Raw genomic sequence first — 24,260 nt, forward strand, 5'->3', positions numbered from 1 at the left:
ATGAAGTTTGAACTGTATACAGGTGCTGAGATATAAATATAATGGAGGCTCATAGGAAATGCTTTTAACTGGAGAAACATTTGCTGAAGAAAATGTCTGTGAATGCAATGTTCCTTTAATGCATTACAGTATTTAACTCATAAACTGTACATGTCATCAGTAATGAACATATTGACAAATGAAAAAACATTCAAATTTGAATGGAGTTTGTTCTGTATACAGATGGATATCTACAGGGAATGCTTTTAACCATGAAAAATGTGTATTTTAATAGTAAGTATACAATTATAAACAGCATTGACTCATCTACAAAGAATTACACATGGTTTGACATATAGATACAAATCATATGTGTCTGAAAAATCTTGTACTTCAGTTACAAGTGAGACAAAAACACACAGAGGCATAAAAAATAAGAAGTTTACATGCCAGTATGAGTGCAAATAAACTAGGAGAGATGCACTTTGCTTTGAAAAATGCATCTCTGTATTGCATCCAAATCATTTTTTTATGTTTTGGTGCAGACGGTGACAACCCTCAGAGGACACAGAGCAGCCCAGAGGAGCTCAACAAGCCCATGTACCAGAGTGTGATCAAGAAGGAGGGCTCCTCCATGGTGGGCATGGCCATGGGCATGGGTATGGGCGCGGGGCTGCGCTCAGCCGCCGAGGCCGCCTCACTGGCCGAGGACTACGTGTCTCCACCCAAATACAAGAGCAGCCTGCTGCACCGCTACCTTAACGACTCGCTGCGCCACGTCATGGTGGCCAACGCCGTCATGGACGCTCGCAAGAGGAACCACTCCGGCTCCTTCAGCTCCAACGAGTACGACGACGAGCTGCTCTCGCCGTCCTCCTCTGAGGCTGAGGCGAACTTTGTTTATCGGGCTGGTAAGGAGCCACATTTCTTGCATTCTTTCCCTTCAAGAGTCTCCCTCTCACACACGACATCCTTCACTTTTGTTCTTTTTTTGTCCCCTCCATCTGCACATTTTGTTTTAATTCCTGCAGCTGGTCCATTATTTCCAACTGTCTGCCTCTCTGCCCGCGCTCCAGCCTCTCTCTACATTACACTGCTGCTGCCTGCTCGCACTGTTGTCTTCCACCTCCCTACTTTCGCTTAATATGGTATTTAATGACACTGTTGAATGTAATTCTTGTGACTGCTGAAGTGGAGATGCAGCAAAGAGCGCGCTGAGTCCTTGAAAAAATGTTCTATTAGATTTAAGCGAAGCACGCTAACACACACTGACATAAACACTGCAGAGGAGCCCATGTACTCGTACTGTCACTTCACACACTCACACTGGCCGCCTCTCACCCACTGCAGCCAGAGCAGAGAAGGAATTCCCCCCAGCCAGCTCCTCTGACCAGGCTTTAGCAGGCCAGACACAACAAGGCCATGTGGAACATGCTCACTTTCAGACTACTGTTTGGCACGCCTTTGATCCTGCCATGAGGTCCTGCTGGGAGCGCAGCGGCAAGGCAAACAGGCTGTGTTTTTGTGTGTCGGGCCGGGAGACTGCGTGCGCGATACGTAAAAGATTTTTTTTAGATGATGTGCATTTCACCTTTAAAGAAAGTAACGATGAAAATAGATCATGCAGCGAGTGCCATGAAAAACAAAGTCGAATGTCTTGATGTTCAGATTTTTGCTGCTGCTTTTCAGGCTCGAGGTATTCACACTTTTGTGTCATTGTGTGTTATTAATTTTTCTACAGAACGAAAAACACATTCCAGAGTGAGGTGACGGCAGATGAAGCTACTGTTTATTATCTTTTTGTCCAGATGTTTTTTTGAACGATTTGTTCTTTTTCTTTAGAACTTTCTTTTTATTGATATTTTCAGGTTAAAACAAGAAAAAGAAAGAACAAGGTTTGGTGTGGGCCAGAAACATTAGCACAAAACATGTTTTTTCAATTACAGACACTGTAGGTTACATCCCATAATAGTCATTTTTTTCCAATATTTTATATATTGTTCAGATTGTAATCTTTAACTAAAGATCAGTTTCTCTGTACAGCGTATTCATTCACAGTAGCAGTCCAGTTGTCCTCTGATGGCAGGTTAGTCTGCGGCCACTTCTGTATGATGGCTTTCTTTCTCGCAACTAAAGGAATTTTAAAAAGACATTCATCCTTGGCCACGAGTTTGTTTGGGATTCTGCCCAGGTATAATGTGACAAAAGCACAACATGTTCTGTTTCTGGATTTTGACACCTACTAGAAGGAAGTAATCCCTTAAAAAATGTCGCCTTAAGGACTTAATTACTAACACGTGTATTTATTTAGGGCGTCTTTGTTGTACAGCAGTTCATTACAACCTAGATTCAACACTGTCCGTTTTTCACAATCAATAAAGTTACAAAGAGGAACAAAGTGAGCAGATGTAAACTATAATTAAGGCAACAAGTATTTTAATTTTCAATTAATGTGCTGATTATTTTCATGATAAATTGATTCATTTTGTTTATAATTTAAGAACCTGAAACAAAAACAGTTTTGCTTGAAAAATGATTAAAACAGTTTATCAATTATCAAAATAATTGGCTACTATTTTTCTTTTGACTGACTAATCCATTAACCAGCTAACTGTTACAGCCCCAAATAAACATACAAGAATTTAGTTCAATCAACTAGTAGTTCATCATGAACTTAATGTGAATATGTTTTATTAATTTCACATTAATTCAACTTAAAGTTTGTAATTTATTAAGTTGAGTTGAAGACTGTAGAATGAAAATACAGCTGAGTTTTCACTTAACTCAGTAAACTGAGTTTCAGGAGATGCATCATTACTATATTAATACACTTCCCAGAAGGCATTGTTTGAGGAGTTAAAACTCTTTAGAGAGACGTTTGTAGGGAAAGGGAAAAAAAATGCATGCGTCAATTAATGTGATGATTATTTTTAATCAAGAAAATGCCCTAAAGTTATTAGATGTGCTCTTCACGATCACCAGACACTAAAGCGACGTCTTCAAACTGCTTTTTTTTTTTTTTTCCAACCATTAATCTAAAACTCAAAGACTCTTCATTTACTATCACAAATGATGAAGAAAAGCAGCAAATCCTCACATTTAAGAAGTTGGAACTAGCAGATGTTTGACATTTTGGCTTAAAAATTGTTACGGCTGGAGATGTAGTCATAGTAAAACATTGAGTGGAATCAACAAATTTTTCATCACGAATTTAATATAAAAATGTTTTATTAATTTCACATTAATTCAACTTAAATTTCGTAACTTACAAAGTCTTCTGATTTGAAGTGATGAGTAGAATTAAACTACTGCTGCATGTTCATTTATTAAATTAAGTTTCAAGAGTCGCATCATTAGTATATTGGTAGGCTTTTGTGCATGCATTGTTTGAGGGTTTTTGTAATTTAAAGAGAAAAATACATGATGTAATCTGATATGTGTTGTCGATCAGCTTTGTTTTACATTTTAAAAACTCATGAGCCAACTTTGAGCCAATTATTCAAGTTGATTCACGTTTTTAAGGCAGCAGGGAATCTCATGTTTTTAAGTTGAACCAGCTTTAAATGTTTTACAGTGATGTAATTGATGCTAGTGTTCTCCTAACTGTCATTTTAGTGTCAGGCCCTCGCAAATCACACAACTCTGCATGTTACAAAGCCTTCAGTTCGCCACTCGTCTGAGCTGTGAACAATCAAGGTCAGATCTGTCCTCTTCAGCTGAGAACACTGGCCCTTTGTTCAGGCGGACTTCACAACCAATAGTAATGTTTTCACTTTGCGTCGAGCACGGACAGGACCCGGAGGGGGCGGATTTGAAGGTGTAGGTGATGGGAGTGACAGAAGTTTTTTGGGGGGGGGGGGCTTTGTGCGAGGAAGAGCAGATTTTTTATTGTGCTTCATTCAGAGCTCCTCTCCTGGACAAATGTGTTTCATATTATCTGAGCGTGAAGGAGGGTGGGGGCGCGTGTGGGGTTTGCATGAAATGCATCACCGGCCGCGACGGTTACAGTCCTCCTGATCGAAAAACTTGAAACCCTGTGACCTGAATGAACATCAGGCTTTTTTCACATTGAAGCACCTGCTGGGACACACAGATGGAGAAGGAAAGAAAGAGATGGATAGACCAAGTGAGACTTATAACTCCCTCTGTACCAGACTTTAATAAGAGAAATCCCAAAAAAGGGATTAATTCACCTGGCTGGCCTGCTGTTTTTAATAGAGAGTAACTATTTTATCTCTATGGTTAATATAATTTCTTGGCGCTGACGTTTCCCTCTTGGATTTCTCGGGCTCTGGCACCTTTACAGAAGTGTTACTCTGTTACATGCAAGAGAAGCTTTTGAATCCGCACATGGAAAGTTCTCCGAGGCGGTGTTGACTCATGGGATCGAACACCTGCTGGGGCCCTCCCGATCCGATCGCCCGCTTGAACAAACGCAACAAAGAAAAGTCGAGAAAATGAAATTTTAATTCCACATCTGATCTCGCCGACGCGGACAGAGCAAATGAAAGAGGGAGGCAGAGAGAAATCATTTTAAGCTCGGGTTTGCATCATTTCCTCTGTCGCTCTTTCTCCCGTGGCTGCACATTCCAGATATTTTTGCAGTGAACACATTCCTCTTTTACAAATAGGTTTATTGTGTTTTTATAAGAGAAAAATGTTTCCCTGAGTAGCAGATTTCACATAAATCTGTGCTTATATCAGGTGTACAGAGACAAAAAGTCAAAATAAATCAGGTTTAAGCTCGCTGAATTTTCCCCCTACTCTGTTTTTGACAATGACAAAACGTCTGACATTTTCAGTCTGTAGGGAGGAGAAGAATTTGAACTTGAAAGAAAGAGCACAAACGGTGTCTTTTGTCACATTCTTTTGCCGAATTCCTGCCTGTAAAACAATTTTGATTGGTCAAAGTGAAAGTGGCGTGCCTGGCAACCATCATCCCATTGGCTAAAAGTCCATTAGTGGGCCAGTTGGCTGTCGTTGAGCCCACAGTGTTATCTGTGACTACAGAGGGCAGTCAGACGTGGCAGGAGATGGAGAGTGTAGATTTACCCCAGTGGAAAACTACACTTCTGCTGGCTTGACACACACACACTCATGTACCATTCACTGGCCTCATACAAGCACATACACACACACACATCCAGTACAAACACCCACACGCACACACACCTACAGTCCAAAGCCTGTGGGGAATTTCATTGAACACAAGGAGCAGTAGAATTCCATCGCACATGCCAGGGGTTTCATGCCAAATTACCCTTTAATGGGATATTAAATGGCAGGAATCTGGCTCAATGTTTTTCTTCTTGCTTCGTACCAGATTTCGCCCCGTCCGATATCATATAGATCATTATACGCCAAATAACTCGCAACGTTTCTGCGGACGGAGACGGAGAGATCTTGGTCAGACATTTTACATGAGGCTGACAGTGGTACGTTTTCTCAGGTTCCCTCCTTTATGGACTCTGGATACAGCTAAGTGCAGTAGCCTGATGGTGGATGTGGAACGCTTGCCAATGCTTCTATTGATGTGGAAAAGTACAGATAACTGAAAGCAAGACTGTGGCCACCAGCGAGTTTCCAATAATTTGATTTTTATGTGCCTCTTTCAAAAGTGCATCTGTTAAAAAGGACAGTTAACAAAATAAAAAAATACTTTTTTCTGACCTGGAGGGCTACATCCATCTAGATTGTTCTGGTGTGAGTTGCAGAGATTTGGAGCTATCGACAGTAGAGATGTCTGCCTTCTGTTAAATATAATGGAACTAGATGGCACTTAGCTTGTGATGCTCATAACGCCAAAAAAAAAACATGCAACCGTATCACCATGCTAGTTAGCCCAGTGGTGCTAATGTTACAGCTTAGCTGAGGACAATGACATTTATCTTCATCATGAGCGTGAGCCTCTCATCCATGAGTAGATGCACGCTTCCTCCCGCATGGTGATCCAGTTGGCGGGTGTAGATCTGTAGTAAGAAAGTAGTTCCTACATGAAACTGTTCAAAACAAGGTCTGTGGATCATCTTGAGTAAGTGGGTCATGATTTCTGGACAGAGATTTTGCTGTTGCGTTTTTCAAACATGTTTTGGTGCTTTAAGCATCACTAGCAGAGTGCAATCTGCTTCTATTACATTCAAAAAAGGTTGTTGAACATTTGAGTTGAGGAACCCTACAACCATGCTGCTACTGTGATTGGTGTGTTTTGCATGGGCTACACGCTACTCCCTCAATAATGTATCAAGATTAAGACCGACACTCATGCTAATGGATTCGTGAGGCTACAGTAGAGATGTATAATATGAACTTGACAAGGCGTTGCCACCAGTTTTTTCCTGGTGGCCATTCATGGTATTGCAGTGAAAAATTCTCCAAACACCTGAAATCTGAAACCTGAAAATCTGTGATGTCACCACCATGTAAAATCTATGGGCTGAGCAGGAACTCATGGGTGGGGGGCAAGAGGGGAAACTCTACTGCACATCTTCAGTGGGGAGGTTGGATGCTGGAAAACTTTTTTGGTGTATATGCCAGGCAACTAACTCTCATTGGACTGATAGTTCATTATATCTATCTAGCTAATTGCTGATGCATGCTAATGTACACTGAATGTCAATGTAAAATGCTAGTGTTTAGCAAGTATGATTTTTTTTAACTGTTCACCATATAAATTTAGCATGTTGAATTTTAATTTTTGCTAATTGGCACTTAACACAAAGTTCATAAGGCTGATTATAAATCAGAAGTTTCCTCCACCTCGGATGTTATGTTTTGTTCAGTTTGTTTGTATGTCAGCAGCATTATGGAAAAACTACTGGCCTGATTTTCATGAAACTTGGTGGAAGTGTGTTGCGCGGGCCAAGGAAAAACCCATAAAATTGTCTGAATGACAGGGCGGACACACAAATTATTTTTAACTTCTGTTGACATTACAAGCTAGGTAAATTGTAGCAGTATTGTCAAACTGTCTGTGGCAAAATGAACTGAATTTGTCTGCAGTAGAAGATTTGCATATCATAAAAGACTGAAATATTGGCCCTGGCACAGGTCTGCACTCTCTGAGTGACCTTTTTCTTTCATAAATTTTTGGTCATACACCAAAGTATTGAACAAATTGATTATTTGACCTTATAACGGCAATACGTGAAAAGTTAAGGGATTACCGCAGTGATTAAAATTTATTCTGAGGGGAACATGAATATTTACAATGGCCACAACCAGAATTTGTTCAAACGGCCAAAGTAGCCTAATTATTTATTCGTGACTGTTATTACTGTTGATCGCATTCCACATCAACCAGTATAAATATAAAGTGACTTATTTCTAAGTCAGGTGCTGTTCAACACATAGTTTTCTTAGTAACGTGTTCAATGAAAACAGCAGTGTTTGACGGCAGCCGCTGAGGTCCTTTTAAATGAGGTCACAGCGAGTGCCAGACAGTTATTGAATCCTGGAGAGTTCAGTGGCACTTAAGGAGCTCTGGAGTCGTCCAGGTGAATGGAAGAAAAGTAATCTTAATGTGGAAAAAAAAAGGAATGTTTGGATTTCTTGTCTTGGGGTAGAATGGTAGAAAGATCCGATGGTTGTTCACGATAAAAAAAAGATTTCTATCATGGCTGTTTTCATATTTCTGACTAACAAGATATACTTAACTGGACTTCCTTTACCATTAACGTCTCTCTTGTTTCCTCTTCAAAGAGAAACTCAATTGTGATGACTTATGCAGTGGCGTTGTTGAGGGATGGTGGCTGTTGTGTCTGATTTAAGACTCTGATGTGACGTTCGCTGACTGATGAGAGGCGCTGGAATTTACTGTAGGCCACAGCGCAACAGAAAAGACAATGCTGGACACGGGGCCGCTCGGTGACAATGAGCCACTCCCGGACAGTGATGGATGAGAACTCCTCATCTTTGGAATCCGGAGAGGTGGATAGACTGGCTACGATTTGCTCTTTCCACAGTTTCATAGGAAAGGAGAGAGGGAAGACAGAGAGAGGAGGGGGTTATGGGGGATGTTGTTCCAAGGCAGCGGCTTTTGCCAAGACTTGCTGGGTTCAGGTTGGGCTTTAGGATTCAATGTGGAAGGGATGAGAGGAGGAGAGGGAGGCACTTGTTCCATCCCAGATCTCGAGTTGAGTTTCTCCAGCAGTGGCCTGTTGGGAGAAGAAAGACAGCACGGTGGCAGTGACTAAGACACAGAGGCTGTGGTCGGAAGAACTGAGATGTGTGTGTTCTTGTATTTCCTCTCATAAAGATACACCAAAAAAGTTGGGACATTGTGTACAATACAAATGGAAACAGAATGCAATAATCAACAAAAACTTTTATTTGACTGACAGTACAAAGACAAGGCATTTAATGTCCAGCTGATTAACTTTATTGTTCTTTGTGAATATACACTCATATTGAATGTGATGTCTGCAACATGTTCCAAAAAATCTAGGATAGGGGCATGTTTACCACTGTGTTACATCATCTTTTCTTTTAAGAAAACTCAGTGCTGAATGTTAAATTCTTTCCCACTCTTGCTTGACATACAACTTAAAGTGCTCTCTGTTGTTGTATTGTGTGCTTTATAATGCACCGCACATTTTCAATTGGAGACAGGCCTAGACTGCAGGCACACCAGTCTGGTATCTGAACTCTTTTACTATGAATTCTTGTATTGCAGCACATGTAGAATGTGTCTTGGCATTGTCTTGCTGACATAAGGAAGACAAAACCTGTATGTACATTTCAGCATTAATGGTGCCTTCACAGAGTTGACAGCGAGGCCAATTGTTCAGCAAGTTCACGTTCATATTTTTCATATTTTGTTCATATTTTTGCACTTACCCCTACAGTAGTGGTGTCTGGCCATGTGGACAGTTTTCCATTGAATATGTGCTCTGAAACTTCTGCCAGTGCAATGGAGATGATTAGAATTTTATTTGTTCTTCTCAAAGGATTTAATTTGAAAAAATCAACAACAAGATGTTTTGCCAGAATCCGTCATACTGGATCAGACTGCCAGCTGTTTTCTCTGTTAGACGACTGCAGTTGAATTGGAGTACTAGTGCTCCCCAAACTACTTCAAAAATTTATTTTAGGGGACTAACAAAACAAGACTGACGTAAAGTATGTGACATACATGAACATCAGCATTAATGGAAATTATAGTGGCTTATTGTCGGAAATTTTGGAAAATAATGAAGTGAGTGGTTTTGTACATGTTGCTGTGCAGATTTGCAGACAAACGTTGAAACTGAAATAATGAGTGGAAATAAAGTATGCTAAGTGGCTAAATGCATTCCTTATTTTTTTTGTTCAAAGTAAATTGACAAGAATATAGTTTTTCAAGGATAGAAAGTGCACACATGACATCATGCTGTGTTTTATTTAGCTCTCTAGATTATTTAAAGTATTGCATCTTTTCCTTGCAGACTAGTCATTCTGTTGAAGGTACCAGATCTGACATCTGCTCTGGGTCATGTGTTCACAGATAACCAACACATTATGAGTGGCTGTAAGTCACAAACGAGCTGTGGTTGTGGCCATATGAAGAACAAGAACATATATTTTCACAGATATTCTAATGGCCTACAAAATTAAAGCTTACAAGTGACAGTAGTCACTAAAATTTAAGCTTAAGTTATCAACATAATATTTGATTGAGAGCTATCTTTGGTCTTAGTTTGCTAGCTAACGTTAGCTAACTGGCTAACTAATCATACTTGAAAGAATATTGTCCTTTACAAAATAAATTGCTCAAATTAACATTACAGCACTTAAACGACACTTTGTGCCATGAGTTCTGTTCCTTTGTACACAGCATCCGTACTTTCTGACTTACAGCCAATCATAATGTGCCTGTCATTAGTAAATTCAGGACCCTGAGCAGATCTTGCAGGCGAGTGACAACTGGTACCCATGCTCTTGTCCTTAAGGTACCCCCGTATGCTTTGGGAACCACTGCTAGAGACACTAAGGTCTGTAGATTATCTAGAGTGACAGGGACATTGTTTTTAAAGACAAAGACATATTTTCAATTGTAATTTTTCAATTGAATGAGCACCACAAATGAAATTCCGTTGTATAAGTGGAGGAGGAAATGTCAGAAGCCAATATCTAAACTATCTGAGTTGCTCTATGTTGCTACAGGGGCAGGTTGAAAATGTGTGGTTGTGTAATTTTGATGAATTGACCCTTTAAGTCAGCTTAGAATGAGGACTTACTGTTTATTGCAGATAATCGGAGTGATGCAAAGGGTAAGGATTAGGTAAACAATAAGCTTAGTGTAGCAGCACAAACATAGTTGTATGTATAAGTATGTTGGTGTGTGTGTGCATGACTTTCTAATATAATTAGGCTTTCACAAGATACACTTACCCATATACATCTACAACACAATCTCACTCTCAGTTTGTCAAATATGGCAGTTTGGTCGGTGGCCCTATGCTTCAAACTATGACACTGTAGTTACCCTCTAACATCAGTATTATAAACATGCAACATACAGGCAGAATTTCAAAGTAAAGGCACAAAGGTACTTAGTTTAGGAAAAGATCATGGTTCAGGTAAAAATAAGTATGTTAGGTGCTAGGGGGTGTAACGATACATTGATCTGGATAAATATATCGAGTCCAGTATTTCTGGTGCAAAGTGAAAATATCGATTTACAGTATATCATCATCTTTAAGATGATACCTTTATTTTGAAAATTCCATGTAATGTCCGTGTCATAAATATCTGGAAGAGTTCAGTCATAAAACTGTCAAATTATAGAGTTGCTTTTTGTGAGCTGACAAAATGTTACTGAATGTGTTGGACACACAATATTGAACACAGGCATCTGAACTGAATTAAATCTAAATCTTAGCATTGCAGAGTTTGTGATATTTGCAAATATTGTATCATTGTCCCAAAACAAAAATCAATTTAATATCGCATTATGATGAAACTTGTGATTTACATCCTTATTAGTTATGTAAGTTAATCTACATAATGTAATTTACATAAGTTAACATAACTCACAGTACATATATCATGTAAATTATCTATGTTACCTAAGTTAAAAAGCAGTTGATGCTGGCACTTTGATTCCGGACATAAACCCCAGTCTCCTGTGTGAAAGTCCTGCGTTTGTTTGACCCATCCATCCACCCCACCTCCTCCGTATGCACACACACACACACACACACACACACACACACACACACACACACACACACACACACACACACACACACTTTTTTGCTCTTTTCACTCAATCATGTCTCTGGACTTTGAAATGACGCTACAGGGGTATCTACAGCACCATAGTTTGAAGTGTAGGGGCGCTGACCAATCTGCCATATTTGATGCTTTGTGAGTGCTTATGTGTCAAAATAAGAGCCTTACATCAAATAAAAACTTTCAAAATCATATTTGCAGTCTTTCTCCACAATGTGGACTCTCCAGTGATGTATGTGAAAGGCTGTTAAGTTGAAGTGTCCTTCAGGGTGTGGCTGGTCTAATGGTGGGAACGACTAGGAGTTGGCAGAGGTGAGGTATAATCCTGGCACTGAGCTGTGGTGCAGCTTCATGTGAGTGGAAAGGTGGATAAAAAGACTGAGAGAGACAGAGGGGAAGAAGAGAAACCCTGATGGTGAACCTCTGTCATTGGGAAGCTGGGATATTGGCTTCCGACCACTAAACAGAGGCTGGGTGCGAGGCAAACAGAGAAGACAGCGGCAGACTGAGACAGTGTTCATTCTAGCCGTCATCCTGCGGAGAAGTGTTAACAGACAAACATCGGCACAGACACTGTTTATATGCAACTCCCTAACATAGAACTGGAAGAGCGCAGAATAATGAGCCCTCTCAACCTGATCGTTTTTAAATCATCAGCACGCCAAGGCTCTTTGGGACCCACACACACACACACACACACACACACACACACACACACACACACACACACACACACACGATCAGGTCATCAGATTCAGAAAACACAGCTGCCTGCCTAGTCAGGGAAACCGAGCCGCACTGCCCTGGTCTGCATAAAACACAAATTGTTTCCATTTTAAAAACCGAGCCGTGTCTAGAACAATAGGCTACCATTGTGTGTTCCCACGGGATGGAGGAGAGCAGAGGAAGGTTTAATGAGAGAGCAGAGGTGTGACCTAGCAAGGACACACACACATACACAGAAATCCCCGAAGAGTGTGAGAGAGCAGTTCAACCTACCACTGTGAAGAATTGCAACATAATGATGCAGTGAGTGCAGCACAAACATATCATTTGGCCTCCAGCTCCCAAAAAAAAGGATATTTTTGAGCACACGAAAACACTTAAAAATCCGAATAATGTTTACTCGTGGTTTCGCCTTTTTTTCCCCTAATGTGTGTTTTTTGTGCACCACAAAACAACATCCCAGAGGATGTTACCGAGAAACCTGTGATGAAGTGGTCAGGCAGGGATGAGTCATCCCTGTTTTGTCTCCTTTGTACCTGTTGTGTCAAAAAGCAGTGATAACAGGCTCATCTGGTCATAATCAGGGGTGTCGATACTCCAGCGATGTGTCCCTGTTGTCATGAAGTCAGCATCTGAAGTATGAGCGCTCTGATCCTCTGATGCTATCACCGTCTCTTCTTCAATCTTCATGTGATCATCTGTTGTCACGCCAAATCCCAGTTCTCTGCTCGCACTGTGTAGTGTGACGTGTATCCGTGTTACGAGCCGTGTGTCTGTTCACTTCCTGTCAATCCTACAGAGAGCTGCAAGATTGATGTATTTTTGTAGGCCAACCCGGAAGATAGCATCGCCCTGGCTTGCTCCACAAAAAGCCAATGTTTATTTCATAGGATTTTGATTTAGTGCAGAAACTAAGGTCAGTGGGGAACAAAAGTTTATGATACTTAAAAACGTTGTTAAGATAATCTTCACTTTTGTGATTTTCAGTGTAAATGCAATTGCTAGGAGTAAAAAGCGAACAAACTACACCATGGTCGCCTGGTTACAAGTGTTTGGCATGACGTTTAATATCTGCAACAACCACTGTAGTCTCATTTAGACACATTTAGACTGACATTTTAAAAACCTCTTGACTCATTTCTAGATTTTAGGACCCATTCCTGCAACTTTCAGTAGTAATGTTACCTTCGCCTACAAACTTTGTTACTTTTCACAGTTAGCTAGGTACACATTGTTACACATTCAACTCAGTGTCCTAGATAACAGTTTGCAGCATTAGCTAGCTAGCTAGCATCATCATCTTCACTCTAACTCAACAGAGCAAAGTAAAACTCACCAAAAACATCTTGGCTCGTCTTTTCACTCCTCCAACAATCAGCCAGTTCAGGTTTGGTCTAAATAAATCCTTAAGTCTAAGCATTAGATGTGAAAATATTCTGGCTCTATGCGCTGTTTCTCCCAGCTGCTCCTCTGATGTCTGACCTCACTCTCTCTCTCTTCTTCTGATCATATTTCCACATCTAATGCAATGTACTAAGAATTTGTCTTGACCAAACCAGAGTTAGGGATTGTTGGAGCAATGAAGAGGTGAGCCAAGTTATTTTTGTTGAGTTTTATTTTGTTTCGGTCGCATCTGAATGAAGATGATGATGCTAGTTAGCAAACTAATATTGTTACTTAACAGTTACTTAAGTCACTGAAGTGATTATTAAATTGCTCAAAAACACTATATACAAATTTGACTTTTGATTTAATGGTCAGAATTTGAATACATTTTTCCATTCAAACTTGTTTGTTGCATCAGCAGCTCTTTTATTGTTAGACTATTGAGTCTTGGCTTGCAAAGATCAACAGATAATTGGTTTTATGCCATAACAACTGTCATGTACATTTTCAAATTCTGGTTTTAAAAGAGACTGTAAAGACAGTGTGGCAACAAGTGTGTTATAACAGCCAGACTGCATCATCTTTGAAGTGTTGTTTTTTTCAGATGCATGCCGGCCACCTCAAGAAGTGGGGATGGAAAGGAAAAGAAATACTGGAAGAAATGCTGATTCTACTTTTGTGTTTGACTATTGAAAGTGAAAGCTCATTTTGATTTAATTTTAAAATTGTGACAGCCCTAATACAACCCTAATTTCAGCTAACAATGAAAAGTGAAGTGACTAACTTTGTTTGTTGGTGAAGGTAACGTTACTATAACGTTGACAGGCAGTAAACAGACATGCAGCTTGTAACACGTATACGTCACACTATATTGTGCTGGTAAAGAGTTCCTGATCTCTTTTCAGGACAAGCCTGTTGGTTCCTTTTTTTTTGTTTGTCCGTGACACCCCTGGCAGTTACAAACACACAAACACACACAGAAGACACTCACACGCTTGCCATGACAACATATTTACTTCTTCGTCGAGACGCTCTGCTCATTTTGGCTGATTTACGGGGGCCTCTGATTACACTCTGTTTACTGGCACTCGTAAACACAATGACAACCTGGCAGCGCTTAAACATCTGAAACACTGTTATTATTTCCTCATCTAGCGAGAAGACACAAAGCGTAATCCTCATTGCTGGATCTTGGTTATCTGCCCCGACCGCAGCCACACCAGTGTGTCATCTGCCGGGCAGACGTGGAAAAAAAGCCAACACAGAAAAAGAAGTGCAGTGGATGATGGGGGAGTCATTTTTGGGCAGCGGCTCAGTATCTGTCTGGCTCTGTCACTGTGTATGTTCAGTTTAATAGTGAAAGAGCTAATTATTCAATATTTTTTTAAGTGATGAAAGTGTTGTCAGGGCAAACGGAGAAGGCATTAAATTCACGCCGTGTATGATGTCTTTGGCTAACTGAGTGGAATTGACAGTTTGGTTCTTTGTAGCCTCGGGCTCAGACATTCACCACCCATTGAGACATAAAGAGAAAGACAGGGAGAGAGATGGCTGGGAGGGGTAATATAAAAGTAGCGTTGGCAGAGCGCAAGGCAGAGGAGCGCCAAGGCATCTCTTAGTTCATTTACAGACTATTCCTGACATTATAAAATGTACAGATCATTAAAAGATAGATCTGGAAGCTCAGAACCATGAGTGATCGCCCTGTGTCGCACCTCACATTCAAGACTGTGGCTTGGGTCGGTGTCAAATCAAAGATAGCATCAGGAGACGTCGCCATAAGTTGCCTGAAGCGTTCGTCATCTGCTTTATGGTTGGAACCAAAAACACTTGGCTAAAAGAAACCGATCCACGCAGTCACATGTCTGCAGTAATTAGAATGTGACTTTGTATCCGGTAATCTTCATGACAGAGGCTTCGCTGGAGGCAAAGTGTGGCTGCAGGATGGTACGTTTTCTGTCCACTGCAGAGCTATGACTCACCTGTGGTGACAGTAAGTCCTGACTCATCCTCAGGCCTTGACTGGCTGCCCGAGAAATCAAAGGAGCCGCATAATGACACGATGCTCTGTTCTCATCCTGACCTGCGCTGTGGTTGCACAGGTCAGCGGCGAGCAGATTGTCGAGTCTGCAACGCCACTCTGGTTCTCATCAGGTGCTTAAGAGGAAATCAGCTTAGCTCATTTCCTTACTTCAACAATTGAGTTTGGATTTGTGTGTGTGTGTTTCCAACTATTTCTCCAGTGGTGGAATAATCTCCTCATTCCGGTCAAAGTCAACGCATTTCACCTTCTGCCCAGTGACACACAACTTTTTGATACCACGCTCTTTCCTTTATAAAGGGTTTAATACATAATTTGCTCATACCTCATACTCATACTTTTATATTTACTTTATATATTAGTTATTTTAGTGATTTTTGTGAAACCTCTTTGAGTTGCCAGATGTATAAAAAGGACTCTGGCCGCTGCTTATTCTCGTCCAGCACCGTTTACTTGATCTTTATAGCTGTCTTCTATATAAATAATTGAAGTTACATCATCTTTTACATGTACAGCTGTAAACTTGGTGGATTTTATTAATGACATTGTAACATTTATAATTGTTGACCTACTATTTTTTTCTGATAACTGATAACACTAATGACTTCCTTATCATGCTTTATTACCTCTTATTAACATTTAACATTTAATTTAAGACGAAAAATTGATGGTTCATTAGAAATAATACCCTTAATATTGTGAGTGTTATTATGATGATTATTATTATGACTCACAAGCAAAGCAGATTTTTCACAACCTGGTAATTCAGTTATTCTTAATGGGTTATAACTGATCTATGAGAAAATGTAATGTGAATTAGTTATGACCATTAGGTTTTCTTAATATTTGACAAACTAATCTTAACTCAAGAATCACTTACTAGCTTTTTCTGTGGCTTTCAACCACATGTCATGGTCTTAATCATTTGATGGACTCAGGTCAGTCATCTAATTGATCTAACTGTATAACTTTGGTGTAGTGATAACAGGTTATAGTAACTCATAAGGCTGTAGAGCTCTGGAAAAAATGAATAAATGGCCCTGACGAGATGAGATGACTAATACCACTCTCATATATCTTCATTAACTATGGAGCTAGAGGTGGGAGAATATGCTGGAAGCAGGATTGCTTCAGTTCTTGGTAACTGGCAACCAGGTGCATTAGCTTCCTGGATACTGCACTGGTTGCATAACTCCTGGCACGTAATTCCCTGTAAAACCACAACTTGTTATCATATTTCCACTTGTTAACAGAATGAATGTTGAGATAAACTGTCCAGGCAGATTTCTTAAATTTGGAGCGAGCCAGGCCACCTGTTTCAACCTGCTTCTAGTCTTTATGCTAAGGCTAAGATAATCGACCTCTGGCTTGCTACAGATATTAGTGCACATACATGGCAGTAGCCCTGTTTTCATCATATTTTTATGTGTAATTTGATGTATTGTATTAGAAAAGGTTGATGGAAACAGTCAAATTTGAAGAAACTACCTCAGTTTTGCATATAAGTTTTTACAATTGCTTGAGATGTTTTTTGTCATGGCAGATGGAAACACTTTTTCTGAATAACTTCTGACTTCATGAACATTTACAAAGTCTCATTGTTGCTCCCATGGCTCTATAATACATCTATGATTGCCCCACACAGATCTGATGGAACCTTCCTCACATTAACACATGAAAATAAATACAAAATAAATTAGTACTGTCAGGGGTTCAACTTGCGCTCTTTTAATTACGTCATCATGTTGTGCCCTCTTCTTCTGCAATGGTGTAATGGTTTTCTAAGTGGAGAATTGGCGGTACCGACTGTTTATCTTGATGAACCAATTCCATGACGGTAGTAGATGGAAACAAGCCTTCATTTGCAGTCACTTTTGGAGATTTACTCAAAATTCAGTTACAAATTGTGATACATTTGGAAGGAAGCATAGCTAATGGTATCAGTCTCTAATCCTCAAAAAGAAATGCCAAAATTGTCAAACTACTTTAAAATCGTGTCCCTCCTCTTATCTGTTTTGTTGGTTTAAACACTTATTTTGTTGTTTTCATGGTTGTGGCATTGGAACATTGTAAAGCCACTGAATGCTAATTTTTGCCAATGAGTGATTTTTGGTGACGCGACGATTGACACTTTGGATAAGACCACCAACTAAAAGCCTGATGCGTAAATGTCACATAAAACATGTGTGTGTGTTTGTGTTTATTTGTCTGCCTAATGCAGCCCAGCCCTGGGTTTGTGCAACAGGGCCTGCCTTGTTTATTGTTGTATGTTGCTAACAACAGCACCAGATGGTAATGATGATAGTCAACCACTCTCCTCTGCAGTCGTCTTAACAGGTGTAACCTCATTCCCTCTCTAATTTGTCAGCCCTCGCTTGTTTTCCCTCGTTTTCACCAAGTTTTGTTAAAGCTACTCAAAGCTTTTTTTTTTTTTTTTTGCCCTCTTTTTGCTCTCCCTCCATTACCCCGCGGTGATGTTAAGTGAGCTAGTATTTTTGGACTTCCGGCATGCCGCCAGAAACCATCAGACTTCTTAGCTTTCCCCTTTGGCGGTCCGTGAAACCCCACTGTCAGTGGAGCCCAAAGGCAACAGCGGAGTGGACTGAGTGTTCAGTAGCAGAGTAGTAAAGCAAAAAACTAGAAAAAACAAGGAAAAAAGAATAAGAAAATAATAAAAGGTCCTCCGTGATTTATTGGCGATTTATTGAGTCTTTGGCTCTGCTCTTGTTTTAAAAAATCTTAGTTTGAGATGTTTTAGGCACAGAGCTCTGGAAATAGAGTTTTTGTGTGCAGTGGTGGATTTCCAGATCCTGGGGTCCAGGGTTCCTAAAGGGATGGAACTGGTGCCTAGTCCAAGGGGGGTCCTGGGGTTCAGGGTGGCCTTATTCAGCTTTGGATACACATTTCTCACTTTCAGAGAACACTGTTTTGTATGTTCTGAACAGAGCATCTGGACAGTGGCTGCCTCACATACACTGGAAACACTTAAAGTGGTGGATGGAAAGACTCACACACCGCACTTCACAGCCCACAGTGACTTCACAACTCAAGAAGAGACACTTTCTTGCGCATGCTGTTGGTCTTTGATATCGCTGCTATTGACCTTCTTGCTGCTGTCACCAACCAATCTATGCGCAGCAGTAAACACTGAGCTAATACATAAACAACACATGAAAACGGTGTAATTGGCCTGTAATTACAGAGCTGCGATTATGGAGATTGGCGCATATTTTTTAATCAGGGCCAATCTGCTTTTGAGGACTGGCAACAATCAAGTGTGTAGATGGAGATGGAGTGCAGAGGGTGCCTTCACAAGTTTAAAAAAATGGCTGAAAAATAGAGGATAAGAAAAAAACAGGAGATGAAGAAGAGATGGATAATATCACAGGCTTTCAAAAACAACTTTTGAAAATGTGGAAGAAGACATAGCACAGAGTCCGCCTTTATTAAAACATAGACGGGAAACATCGCATTTGTTTTGGCTGGGCTGAACGAGAGTGGTCAGTCTCGAGTACCTGGATCAGGGTGTATAACAGCAAATCTCTGCAGCAAGGGGTGAACAAGTAGAGGACAGAGGATGAGGGACCTGAGGAATATCAATAAAGGGAAAGGGACACGCTGATAAAGCAAGATAAGTGCAGAGGGAAAGATAGGACAGCAGGGAGTTGTGGCCAGACGAGAATGTGAGGATTTTGTTGGAACGCTTTGACGCACTAAAACCTAAAATCTCATTCTGTGGTTTGTACTTCTGGGTTATCATGTCCTCATCTCCCTCGCACACGTGCGTACACATTCCTCTCTTCTGTCTAAGAACCATCAAGAGAGGAAAACTGTGGAGAGTGAAGTCTATCTCTCTCTGTGGAATACACCTATTACAGAGTGAACGGGAAAACTACAGGAAATTTCATAATCAGGCCCATATTACCCCGGGGCCTTGCGAACCCGGTACTGTCAGCATGGGTCACGCTACATGGGAACATTTTTGGAAAACAAGGGAGGAACAGAGCGAGGCGTTGGGAATAATTAGGCTTGAACACTGGATCCAGATCTTTGGAAAGTCTATAGAGGGCTTTGGCGAGGTTAGAGGTGACAAAGCAGAACGGTAAAACCTTGTGTGTGCTTTCTCCGACGCCCCAGGAGTTTGGCTGTCCGTCTCTGTGGCTGTCTGCGACGATGCTAAACCTCAAACACAGTGTCCTCGCGCAACCTTTTCCAGTCCCTTCTAACTATCATGGGAATGAAATTCCAGCGAAAATGAAGGGTGCAGATTTTCATTAGCAGGAGGGAACGCTCAGGAACGCCCGTCGACTGCTATGTTGCGGTGACGGTGGCACAAGGCAAGTCTCGTTAAAACGGCACCTCAGGTTTAGACATTTGCTTTACTGGGAAATGTGGCATTGGGGGTGCAGGAGACTGGTTGTCCCTGGGTGATGTGTTTGTGGTGGAACAACTGGGAGGGTGAATAAAAAAGTCAGTGCCAGAGAGAAGGAACTGATTGTATGTGTTTAGATGCACACTAGCGTCCTGTTTTGAGTCCTATCCTGGTTTTGATTCTTATTCAGGATATGATGTTTACATGGAAGATGACAAACCAGGCTGGTCACAACCCTGTATACATGATTCTAACAGTATCCAGGTTTCTTGGTCTCACACCATCTCAACCATTCTGTTCTGTACCAGCAAAGAATGTTCGGAATTCAGGATAATTCCACATTATCCTGGTTCCTCTCAGAGTACTTCAGCTGGCATGTCCAGGTTTCTCAAGACTCATAAGGATTTTTCCAGGTTGCTGAAACCAGGATATGACATTTACATTTATGCAAAAATAATTAGGGTACTCCAAAAACCTGATCATAACCAGGGTCCTTGTGCACGTACACTCTTAGAAGTAAGGGTTCCAGAAAGATTCTGTTTTACCCAGAACCATTTGCTTTGATTATGAGGCATCCTTTGTTTAAGAAAGAGTATGTCAGGGGAACTTTGTAAGACTGAAGGTCCCATTAAGAACCCTTTTTGTTCCAAAAAATAAACTTTTTGAAACAATGAGTTCTTTGAGGATTGCTGAAAATGTTTTCATTAAGGGTTCTTTTTAACCACAATATTAAACGTCTCCCAGTAGAACCCTCTGGATGGGCTGTACATAAAGCCTTTGAAATGTTATGCTTCTTAGTAAAACTGATTTTGTGGGTTCTTGTTAGCACCCAGAGGGAGGGTATTGAATGGAAGCATTACCCATATAAAGGTTCTCTGTAGAACCTTGAATAGGGAAACCTTTCACAAATGGTTCTAGGTATAACCCTTTGTGTTTAAATCTTTAAATGGTTCTAAATGAAACAGGAACCAAAAAGGGTTCTCCTATGGGGACAAGCCAAAGAACGTTTTATGGTTCTAGTTAGTACCTTTATTTCTAACAGTGTATGACTGCACTCATTGTTGAGCCAAGGACCAAGGTTAAAGTTAATCTATGCCCCCTTTACGTACAAAACTGGATACATCCGTTTCACTGCCCACATACTTGTTTTTGTGTGTTTGCAGGGATGTTATGCAAAACTAGAGGGCACCGCTGAGAGTTACCCCAAAGAAGGAGAGGAAGAGTCAAAAGCATGATGATGCTCAGGGAAGTTGTAGTAAGGTCTTGAGAAAGAGACAAAAAAAGCATCGTAGATGGTGGTGGTCTGTGTGGCCATTTAATGTATTGCAACATGTGGGCGGAGAATTATGTTCAACCATTTTTATTAAGCAATGAACATCATTTCTAATTCTTTAGCATTTGTAAAACTTCTTTGTTATGTCCTGTGGTTGTGTCTCGCTTGAACTATTGGATACACTGCTACTCCACCTGCAACCAAAGGTACTGATGTGTTTCGTCCATATCCATAAGCTCTCAGAAAATGTGGAGTAATATGAACAAAATTGCAGAGTAGGGTCAGAAGCCTCCGTCTGAATCCATACGCGTATTTAACATTAGCATCAATGATCCCCTAGACGAACTTTTTGTTACCTTTAGACTAAATGGAAATTTCAAGAGAATTTTCCCTCTTTTGAACATCCTGAAGTCAGCCAGTCATCTATACCTGGTCAAGACTGAACTTCTTAAAAGCTCAAAGGGCTTTAGCTGTTTGTTTAGTCAACTTAAAGAAAGCGCCTGGAGGCTGCGCAGCCAGGAAATCCAGATGCTCTGCTCTCTTTTAATGCCTCATGAAACGCCAAGCCTGTGTCATCATATTCACTGCTGGGCAGAACTTACCTAAAGCTGGACCAAAGACAGAAGACAGGTTCAGCTCAAACACACACACAAATTAACCCCCCCCCCAACACACACATACACACACACAACGAGCACATGGTCTTTCTCTGAAGTAAACACGCTGGTTGCCCTGAAGAGAAGTTTGGTTTCATTGTTTAATGACTTTGCTATTCCCCGCTAATGTTTTACATATGAGACAGAGATTGCTCCCATTTGAAGAGAAAAAAAAAAAGCGAGTAGACATCCATCTTTCTCTCACTGACTCACTTGCTGCCTTTTCATTCCCACTCAAATCTTTTACGCTCAGTCATTTTCAATCTGATTTCCTCAGACAACTCAATTACGTTGGCCGGGGCCCATTTGTTTTCGAACAAAATATTAGAGAATGGAGTTTATGAGTCATAAGAAACATCTTTCAACTCGATCCTATTAGTCACCTTGTTTCTTGACGGCTTCTTGCAAAACGTCCTTTTCGTCCAGCATCTGAGTGAAGAGAGAAAACAGAGCAACACATGTTTGCACTGGACAGGGTGTACACATACAAACCACGCACACACACTCCTCCTGAGCCTGCACGTTCAGCTAGATTTCAATAAATCCTCATTGACCCTGGAGAACTCTGCAAAATTAACCGTTTTTTTTCCTCTTGTGCTTTCAGAAACCACAGACCATGGATCAAGTAAATGTGACAAGTGAGTGGACTTTCTCTTACCTCGCAGCGCAGATCAAATCCCCTATTTTCATTCATTACAAGCTGAACTTGACCTCTAACTCCCTGCTGTCTGTTTTGTTCTTTCCTGCGCATGTTTTGCAATCATCAGTGGCAGCAGTGGCGTCGGCGCTGCGCAGAAGGAGAGGGTGAAGGGCAAAGACGAGACGTACTGGAGGGAGATCAACGCCGCCATGGCCTTGACCAATTTGGCGCAGGGGAAGGACAGCGCCTCCGGGACCACCAGCTGCATCATCCAGAAGTCCTCCCATATAGCAGAGATCAAGACTGTTAAAGTGCCGCTGATGCAGAAATACTAGCCCTGACGTCATGCTCCCATCTCTCTATGCAAACCAGCAAACATTCCTGTTTCAGCGAGCTCGCCAGAGTCCAAATAAACTCCCCTGTTGAGAGAAAAGAGAACAGTTGTTTAAGGGAGGAGGGGGTGTTTGAGGCAAGGAAACAAAAAGAGAACTCATTCTTTTTGGTTGTTATTGGTGTAAAGTGCAAAAGAGGCCTTGACCATCATTTTTCTTTGCTGGGTTGATGTGCAACAGACAAGCGTTGACGATAGTTTCACTACAGTATTTCCTAAAACAAGACACTTTTGTAATGTTAACTTATTTTTGATGAGTCTGATTTTTTTATTTCTTCTTTTTTTTATGCTACGAAATTTGTATTTTTGCCAAAGTGCCTTTGTTATTTAGACGAATAACTCACCGACTGTGGTCAATGCAAAAGTACAGATATTGAGGTGCCTCTTCGGAATTTATGAAGGAATATTTGATTCAAGATTTGTGAATGAAAACTCCCCCCTACATCCTGTGCCTTAAGGACTGAATGAGCTCACCATACGAGGCATTGATGAACTCAAATAGCACACAGATACACACCCAGCGGTAATACCCTGAAGGCACTGTTCTTGTTTTGACTGGAGCCTTCATTTTGACTGTAAACTGAACACTGTTTTGTCTCAGCTGGCCTCTCGCTGCTGGCAGGCCAACAATAACTCTTGCATACGTAGATAAAATGCCCTCACGTGAGCCGCAGATCGATAAGAAGCCAACGTTCTCCACCTTGTCCACATCTCAGCCTTGGATTTCATTAACCAGCGAAAGATTCCTTTCTTATCTAGTTGATGAAACGTGCACAAACGCTCAGCTGGGCCCTAATGAAATCACGTTCACCCACGTAGATCCACAGTTCAGTGCAGTATCTGTTCTAACAGAAGAATGCCATGACCTAAAAGGGATGTTTTTGCTTTGCATTATCAATGTTTTATGTGGATGGTGTTGCCTTTTCACGTATTTGTGCTCAGAACAAGATAGTCTGGAGTGAACGCAAAAGAAAAGCCACCACCAGCTCCCCCCAGATGTTTGATCCTCGGCCCTCTCAGCTGTTTAGCATTACTTTCAAATTGCTGTTTACAAGAAGCCAGGGGATAGACTTAAAAGTTTGACTTTCTCCCCCTTGCTTTATTTTTTTTTTTGTCAGTCTTCAAAAATACATTCCAGTATTATCTATTTGTCGACCAAGCAAGTGTTGAAAGTATCTGTTATTGTCAGTCTGTATATGTGTGGTTGTTTTGTTTCTGATCAAAACTTTGTACTTGGTTTTATGTAACCATATGGCATTAAAGGATCAGTTCACCCCAAAAGCAAAAATACAATTTTTTCTCCTGGCCTGCAGTGCTGTTTATCCGCCTAGATTCCTTTTTTTTTGGTGTGAGTTGCAGAGTTTTGGAGATGTCAGCTGTAGAAATGTCTTCCTTCTCTCCAGTATAATGGAACTAAATGGCACTCAGCTTGTGAGGCTCAAAGAACCAAAAACAAAAAAAAAAATTTGAAAAATCTAAAAATTCAAAACCAGTGTCTCTTTCCAACAATCATGACTGGTCGCTCACGATGATCCACAGACTTGTTTAGCAGTTTCATGTAGCAACTACTTTCTTACTGCAGTAG

The 24,260-nt window shown here is 40.8% G+C and overlaps 1 protein-coding gene across 1 annotated transcript in view; it reads left to right on the top strand.

Moving 5' to 3' along the window:
- Window positions 1–24,003, top strand: part of mkxa (mohawk homeobox a) — a 36,582-nt gene extending 12,579 nt beyond the window's left edge. Inside the window, exons 5-7 of the mRNA XM_084710315.1 lie at window positions 525–890; window positions 22,249–22,282; window positions 22,412–24,003. Of these exons, the coding sequence (XP_084566441.1) occupies window positions 525–890; window positions 22,249–22,282; window positions 22,412–22,619 (608 nt within the window). The 3' untranslated portion in view covers window positions 22,620–24,003. The remainder of the gene's footprint in view (window positions 1–524; window positions 891–22,248; window positions 22,283–22,411) is intronic.
- Window positions 24,004–24,260: the final 257 nt, after the last annotated feature.

The sequence above is a fragment of the Lutjanus erythropterus genome, chromosome 21 (genome assembly GCF_056507025.1).
Source record: "Lutjanus erythropterus isolate fLutEry1 chromosome 21, fLutEry1.hap2, whole genome shotgun sequence".
In the NCBI taxonomy this organism is placed as follows: Eukaryota; Metazoa; Chordata; class Actinopteri; order Lutjaniformes; family Lutjanidae; genus Lutjanus; species Lutjanus erythropterus.